Source organism: Orycteropus afer, unplaced genomic scaffold, assembly GCF_000298275.1.
Source record: "Orycteropus afer afer isolate SDZICR_OR568_19922 unplaced genomic scaffold, OryAfe1.0 scaffold00130, whole genome shotgun sequence".
In the NCBI taxonomy this organism is placed as follows: domain Eukaryota; kingdom Metazoa; phylum Chordata; class Mammalia; order Tubulidentata; family Orycteropodidae; genus Orycteropus; species Orycteropus afer.
Window position 1 is genome coordinate 5,815,200 of NW_006921717.1, and position 8,556 is coordinate 5,823,755.

General features: G+C 50.0%; 1 protein-coding gene across 1 annotated transcript in view; it reads left to right on the forward strand.

Annotated features, from left to right (window-relative positions):
* LOC103200488 (phospholipase A and acyltransferase 3) overlaps positions 1-1,411 on the forward strand; it is a 25,204-nt gene extending 23,793 nt beyond the window's left edge. The window contains exon 4 of the mRNA XM_042781518.1: positions 1,310-1,411. Coding sequence (XP_042637452.1) covers positions 1,310-1,411 — 102 coding nt within the window. The remainder of the gene's footprint in view (positions 1-1,309) is intronic.
* The last annotated feature ends 7,145 nt before the right edge of the window (positions 1,412-8,556 follow it).

The window sequence follows — 8,556 nt, forward strand, 5'->3', positions numbered from 1 at the left end:
TATAAATTCTAGAGATAAGTCCCTTGTCAGATATGTCATTACCAAATATTTTTTCCCAATCTGTAGGTTCTCTTTTGACTCTTTTATAGAAGTCTTTGGAAGCACATTTTTTTTTTTTAATACTTTTGAGTTTTGTTTAGCAGATGATATTCCTTCATTTGTGTTTGTATGTGCTATCAAAATGTCCATATGTAGCTTAAACATAATAGGAGACAAGGTTAGGATAACTTCTTAGCCACAAGTAAGCACCTTGAGGGAGTGGGTCTTAAGGTCATATTACATCAGTACAGCTTTGTCAAAAACCCCTTCTTTGGGGTCCATTCCTTGCACATTGCACTTGACTGAAGTGAAAATAATCCCTTCATTATTTATGGTTGTTTAGCCAACAAGGAACCCAAGAACAGGCCTCTGTGAAGTCTGATCAAATTTTGCTGAAATCAGCATAAACCTGTGTTTAATTCAAGCATTTTACTTTTCACTAAATTTTCTCTTTTACAAAGTGAAATCTGACATGTGTTCCATTTTTACCCTGAAGTCTGCTCCTACTTTTCGAACTCCTTTTTCTACACTACAGTCAGTGTAAGTCAAATATTCCATAACTGTAAGCGCATCGCCATTGTTCATAGTGGAGTCATTTACTTAGAATACATAAAGCACAGCTCCCTGCCTACAGAACTGAGCGCTGGGAATGCAGTGACAAGCAGGCCCCATGAGGTCCTTGCTCTCCTGGAGGTCACAGTTCATGGACTCTTCATAATAGCAGTTGCTCTCAACTTCACACTTACTTCAAGGTTCCCACTTGGCCATGCTGGCTCTGTCTCCGTGACCTTCCCAGGGTCACCCTCTGAAGATTTGTGTGTCAACAGAGTTTCCCACCTGTGGCTCATGTGAATTCCAGGCCAGCTGGTTCCATGTACTAGTTCTTTCCCCATCCAGCTCTGTCCTCCCCTCTCCCCTGCCAATATTTGTTGACTCCCGAGTGGGCTGGGGAGGCCAAGGGGTATGTGAGGTGACCTGAACTTAATGTCTCTGTTGACTATAACCCAGTGGTGCAGTGGTTAAGCACTCAGTGGCTAACTGAAAGGTTGGAGGTTCAAACCAACCCCTCACTCTGTGGGAGAGAGATGTGGCAGTCTGCTTCCATAGGGTTACAGCCTTGGGAACCCGACGGGGCAGTTCTACTCTACCCTACAGAGCTATTGTGAGCTGGAATTGACTCACTGGCAGTGGTAGTGGGGTTGGGGTTGAATGTACAGCCAGCCTGTGCAGATTCCTGACACAGAGTCTGACCCCCTCTCTTTCTTTGCAGGTCAGAGATGCTGTCATGGTGGCTGGCATTGCCGGAGTGGGCTTGGCAGCCATGGGCCTCATTGGGATCATGTTCTCAAGAAACAAGCGGCAGCAGCAATAACTTGGGGAGACTGCCCTGTCAGCAGTGACTTTCTACATTGAGGGGATCTCATTTTGCTAGAGGGTGTGGGGTTTGGTTTATGGATTTCATTTGGTTTTATAATAAGGCTTATTTTCACAGAATATAATAAAGCCCCACAAAGGAGGATTTTACTGGGGGAAATGCAACAAGAATGGCCCAGTGTGAACTCTGTTCCTGGTGACACCAGCTCGTGCCCTGGCCCAGCTACCATACTCTCTCACTTTCTCTTTGAGGGCTGTGTTCTCTGGGCTCTTTTCATTGTCAGAACCGGAGTCCAACTCCTTACCTCAAGTACCTGGGCGTCTGTAGTTGTGGGGAAGACACTGGGGCTGCGTGAATCTGATGGAGATACAAGCACAGGAACCGTCAGCCAGCCAGGACCCTCAGTCTGGAACTAGATCCAAGATGGCGCCCGGCACCTCCACAGCTGGAGTCTGTAGATGCAAAAGTTCAGTGGAGTTAAAAAAAAATCCTCCGCCACCAAGGAACACAGTAGAGGCTCTTGCCAGTTTTACCAAAACCTCCCTCATTTCTCTTTGCTCCCCACATCTCTTCCCTGCCTCATAGCTTCCTCCTCCTCGGCACACCTGCTTCCTTGCCACTTGAGCCCCCCTCCACCCCTCAAGTCATCCCGCATCCCTCCCAGCTTCCCTTTCAGCATCTGCTCCCCTCAGCTCCCCCACTGCCTGTGGCTCCCCGTGCCCCCATTTCATGTTCCTGAGCGAGGCCCTAATTGGCTTAGCCGACCACATCCTAGCTATGCCTACTGATTGAGTGCTCTTGAGTCAGGTGACCTCCCTGGGCCAATCAGCTCTGCCTAATGGAACCAGGCTCACATGATACAAATGTGGCCTCAGACTTTACTGGGCTGAGGATGTGGCTGGACCATGATTGACATCCCTGTGCCATTGAGCCCTCATGGAGGGGCTGAGCTTGGCACTGTCCACCATCTAGTTCCTCCTCATGTGCTTAGACCTTGGACCAGGGGAGAGTCTAAGACTCACACTTTCCTCTCTGAAATATGACGCTTTAGCCCTCTACTTCTTTTTGTAAAAGAAAATTGGAATCTAAGCCCTCTTTTGCCTGTTTCAAAATGCCCATTTCATTAAGGAGAGAAGTTGGGGAGAAGCAAGAAGGTTTCCATCCCCTACTCATTCAACCATAGCTGCCCTTGGCCAGAGGCAGTTACTCAGCTGTCATCTGTGTGAGATGGAGGCCAGCACCTGTGAGGTATGAAGGAGGCTGGCATTTGACCAGCCACTTTCACAGGCTGCTTGACCTTCACCATCAGCGAGTGGGAATTATATCCTATGCTCAGGAATGAGCAGCTGGGGATGGAAGAGGTGCAGTCACTGGCCAAGGTCATGTAGCTAGTACATGGCAGAGGTGGGATCCCCAATATATTAGTTTCCTGAGGTGGCTATGAGAAATCACCTCAAACTCAGTGCCTGGAAACAGCAGAACTCTGGAGTCTGAAGTCTGAGGGGAGTGTCACTGGGCCAAACTCTGAGTGTCAGCAGGGCTGTACTCCCTCCACATGCTCTAGGGGAGAACCCCTTCCTTGTCTCTTCTTTTCTGGTGGCTGACAGCTTTCCTGGGCTTGTGGCTGCATCACTCCGTGGTCCTCTCTGCCGCCATGGCCACATTCTCTACTCATCGTCTGTGTGTGTCAAATCTCCCTCTGCCTTTCTCTTATGGGACACTTGTGTTTGCATTTACAGCCCATACGGATAATCTCCTCATCTCCAAATCCTTAATCATTTCTGCAAAGACCTTTTTTTCTGAATAAAGTCACATTCACAGGGTTGTGGGATTAGGATGTGGATAAATCTTTGGGTGATCAGTTTTCAACCTGCCATTCCCATCAGACATCGTCCAACCAAGCCCAGGTGTCACATGGAAGACTCCAGCATGCCCTTTGAAAAGATCTACGTGGGTATCAGCATGAGGGCTAATTACAAGAGGACCATGCTCTGTGGGAGGGTAAAAGAGGCCTCTCTCCCCACTCAGGAGATAAGAAATGGGAGCCCTATCCCCTTCCCTTCCACCTGCCCTAGGCCTGATGTTTACCACGTTGTGTTCACTCCTTCACAATCAGATTGTTTTTCTGGAATCCATGAAGGTGTCTCCCAACCACCATTTACAGTTAGGCTCTTACTGCCCATTAGTCTAACTTCTCAGATGATGTCTTGTCAGATAATGCAAGAAACAGGACTCAGGACAGGTAAGTACTTGGTTTTGTGCAGTGATGTGTGAGCAGACCTGGAAGCTATGGTCAGCCTGGTGGGGACTGTGTGCAAGGGGTGGAGGAGACAGCTGCTCTGAGGGCTGAGGATGCAAGAGGGCCCTCTCCTTCTGTTGCACAGGTTACTTACTGCACAAGGGCCCCAGTGCTGAGGGGGCAAAGAGGGGCTGAATTCTTGCTCTGCTCCCCAAGTTAAGCACAGTGGAACAGGGCTGCAGTGTTCAGAGAAGAGGCCCATTTTAAAATTGTACGTGAAAGCTCCACATCCCTTGGCCAAGCCTTCTGCCTGCAGGGGCGCCATTTTCTAATTCACACAAAGACACTGTAGGGCCAGGCAGAGCTTAGGTGTCCGTGGGTGAGGTGGGGGGAGGAGGAGTTGAAGATGAAGCGGATCCACAGTTTTCCTGGGGACCCCTGCGATCTACACAAGAGGGAGGAGCCAACCTACGCCTGGGAGGGCTGAGGGAAGGCAGGAGGCAAAGAGACATGGCTCTGTGTCTGCCCTCACAGTGGGGCTGTTTGGGAGAGTAGGGCCGACCTGGAGAATAAAGTTCAGCGTTTGGGGAACCTCCCAGGGCCCTCAGCCGTTCCTTTGGCCCACCGTCCCCGGGCGCCCCAGCTGCATGTGGGTTCTGCGCCCTCCCCAGCCAGATCCCTTTCCTGGGGCATCTGAGCAGACACCAACCTAGTCAGCAAATAGCCGCTCCTGCACCCGTACTCCTCCCTCTGCTCCGGTCTTCCTCCCTGGTGGGGCCCCGCAGCGAGGCTGCAGGGCAGTTGGCCTCTTCGCACCGCCAGACCTCTGCCTGGCCACCTTTACTCCAGGACTCTCTGGTTTCCCCATTAATGTCCATCTGGGCCCTGGCCAGCCTCCTTCCTGCTGCTGGAGGAATGTAGGCCCTCTAGGCCTACACCTCTTTCCCCATCTGGGTGGATCACCAAGGAGAGTGCTCCTTGGTTCACCCTCTAATTCCTATTCCTGCCTCAGACTGACCAAAACCTGGAGCTGCGAGTTTATCCTGGAATCTTCCTCTCTCCCCTTCCCTATATGTCCTCTGCCTCCATAGCCCCTATTCGTCTAATTACCCTTGATCCGTGCCCAGAGCCAAGCAGCCCAATCCCTCTGCTCTTACCTAGTGAGGTGATTTTGAGTCAGAATTGATTAGATGGCAATGGGGATTTACCCTCGTTCAGTCTAGCTCAGCATCCTTTATTTGCAGCCCGCTGCTGCTTGGACCTGGCTGAGGTGCACATGTCTTTCTGGGCAAGCAAGGTCATTGCCTGATTTGGAGTGGGGGTTGGCACAGGAACACGTAAAAACTGAATAATATGTAGGATTTGGAAGAGGCCAATTGTCTTTCAGCAGAACCCTCCATAAGGTGCCCCAGCAGCTGGACTCGGTGTGGGGCGGAGGTCCTAGAAGGCTCCCGCTTCATCCCAGCAGGAGGTTGCCACGTAGGCACCACCTTGGGTTGGTCCTTGTAGCTCAGATGTTTATCCTATTGTTTCCTCTCAGTCTGGGGTGTGCAGAGGCTGTCTGGGACTTCCTGGGAGCACAGCCTTTGCACTGAGACCCAGCCTGGGTCATAGCCACCGGGGGCCTCTCTACTGGTGGTGACGGGGTTAGTGGAATCGGGCAGACATCAGCAAACCCCTGGGGGCCCCAACGCTGGTGGAAAAGTAGTGAAAGACCCCCAGGTGTGGCCCATGAGACCTCTGCAGTCCGGCCCACTTCACCTTCTCGTGGCTCTCTCCCTGCCTGCCCTCAATGGCCTGATCCCCAGTTTTGCCAGTGTATCCGTCAGGGTTCAACCAGAGTAATAGCATCAGTAAAAACCCACTACTATTGCGTTGATTCCAACTCACAGTAACCCTACAGGACAGAGTAGAACTGCCTTATGGATTTCCAAGACTATAAAAATTTACAGCAGACTGCCTCATCTTTCTCCCACAGAGCAGCTGGTAGATTCAAACGGCCTTTTTGGTTGGCAGCTGAAAGCTTTTAACTACTGCACCACCAGGGCTCCTGATAGAATACATAAAAAATAGCCAAACTCACTGCCATCGAGTCAGATCTGACTCGTAGCGACCTCTCCTTGGGTTTCTGAGGTGGTATCACTATGGAAGTAGATTGCCCAGTCTTCCTTCTGAGCAGTGGCTGGTGGGTTTGAATCTCCAGCCTTCTGGTTAGCAGTCAAATGCCTTGGGCACTATGCCACCGGAGCTCCCACAGAATAAATATTTATTAAGGGATTTTTTGGAAGGAATTGCCTTATCCTTTGTGGCAGCTGGCTAGACAAGTTTGAGTTTCATAGGGCAGGCCGTCAGGAAGGGCGTGCTAAACCCTTGGCCACGTGCTAAAGGCATTGTCCAAGGGCAGCCTTTCTTCTTCAGAGAAGCCCAGTTCTGCTCTTTAGGCCTTTCAGCTGATGAATCAGGCCCACCCATATTATCTAAGATGGTGGACTGGCAGAGAATGAACAAATCTGTCCCGGAAGAAGTGCAGCCAAACTGCTTCTTGGCAGCGAGAATGGCCAGACATCGTCTCACCTACTGTGGTCATGTTGTCAGAAGGGACCAGTCCCTGAAGAAGGATATCATGCCCCACAGAGTTTCCAAGACTATAAATCTTTACAGAAAAAGACTGCCTCATCTTTCTCTTATGGAATGGCTGGTGGGTTTGAACCACTGACCTTTTGTTGCTAAACCAAACCCCAGGGGTTTGCTGATGTCTGCCCAATCCCACCAACCCCCTGTCACCGCCAATAGAGAGGCCCCCTGTGGCTATGACCCAGGCTGTGTCTCAGTGCAAAGGGTGTGCTTCTAGGAAGTCCCAGGTCAGCGTAAAAGGGGAAGACCCTCAATGAGATGGATTGACAGTGGCTGTGACAATGGGCTCGAGCATAGCAAGGTTTGTGAGGATGGTGTGGGACTGAGCAGTGTTTGTTCCATTGTACATGGGGCTGTTATCAGTGGCAGCCGGCTCGATGGCACCTAACAACAACAGGTTCTTTACTTAAAGTCAACTGATAATGAGTGTTCATCACATCTACAGAATACCTTCACAGCAACACCAGACTAGTGTCAAACGGGAGCTCTGGTAGTGTAGTGCCTAAGCACTTGACTGCTAACCAGAAGGCTGGCGGTTCAAACCCACCAGCCACTCCTTGGAAGGAAGATGGGGCAATCTACTTCCATAGTTTTACTGCCTCGGAAACCCAAGGAGGGGTTGCTATGAGTTGGGGCAGACTTGACAGCACGTAACAACAACAACAACAAAAGTGGTTGAAAATTTGGTTGCTAAACAAAAGGTCGGTGGTTCAAACCCACCAGCCACTCCATGGGAGAAAGATGAGGCAGTCTTCTGTAAAGATTTATAGCCTTGGAAACTCTATGGAGCAGTTCCACTCTGTCTTCTAGGGGCACTATGCGTTGAAATCAACTAGATGGTACTGCATTTGGTTTTGGATTTTCATAGGCTAGCCACATCGATACATGCAACGGACCATCACAGCCAGCTTCTGTCCACATTGCCCACTGCCTACAGCCAGACACTATCCAGCTGTTAGGGGGCTGGGCATCTAGTGGGTTTGTGCCTGGTTGCCCGGTGCAACTTGAGCCACCAAACCACACCAAGTGGACAAGATAGAACAGGTCTAGTCACTTGTGTACAAGCAGGACAGACCAAGCTCTTGCTCTGACAGTCTGCTCCAATTTGGAGAAGACTAACACAGGGTTTATAAAAAAACAGTGTTCATGCAGAAAGGCACATGGAGGTGGGAGAGAGGAAGCATGGTCAAAGTCACAAAGGATTTGTTGAACTACGCCCTTAAACATTATCAGAAAACTCCTTTGTTGCATTCTCAGGTTGTCACATCCTGAGGGCTGTTTAACAAAGCATTCTACCAAGGGCTACTTTCTTGTCACATCTGCAGCCTGCCTCCTTATCTTAATAAACTTAGTCTTGACCTTAGTGACCAGTTTACAAAGGGCTAATAGAAACACAGTGGAAAACACCAATAGGTAAAATTGTAATTTGGGAGCAGGCTGTGTACTGGGACTTGAGATATACCTGTCTTAGCTACAATGTTATTTAGGAGCTCTGGTGGCACAGTGCCTAAGGCATTTGACTGCTAACGAGAACGCTGGCAGTTCAAACTCACCAGCCACTCCTCGGAAGGAAGATTGGGCAATCTACTTCTGTAGAGGTACCGCCTCGGAAACGCAAAGAGGGGTTGCTAGGAGTCAGATCCAACTCGATGGCAGTGAGTTTGTTATTTTTGGTTTTAAGTAACTTTATTCTGCCTTCTGCCTTCTTTGGTACTATCTAGTCTTGCGGGCTGACATTCCTATGGTCATCTCTGGTGGCATGTGTTTAAGCTGTCAGCAGGCAGACATCCAACTTGACTTTGTTTCTTACCAGGTCTGTTTGAAGAACCCCATCTGTGTTAGTTTCTGTGGTGGTTATGTTTGTGTGTCAACTTGGCTGGGCCTGGTTGAGTGGCTGGGCAGCTGGTGGTAGTTATTTCCATGATGAGACTGGCAATCAGCTCCATGGTGGACTGCTTCCTGTATATAAGGAGAAGCCTTGGGGAATAGTCTCTAGCTTATGGCACGCTTGAACCCTGCATGTAGCCATGTCGTTGTTCAGCAGCCTCCCATGCTCTGCCGACCTTGGGACTTACAATGGACTTGAATCAATGGCCTGCAGACTGTGCCTTGTTACTTGTCAACCTTGGGCTTGGCAGCCTCAGCAGCCAGCAGCTGTCTGAGTGAAGAAAAGCCTGTAGCTTCAGTGGGCCGGGAGCTGGAGGCAGAGCTGAAGCCCAAGGCTGAGGGGCTTTCACCCAGCCCCTAGAGCCTGGCACTTTGAACTTGG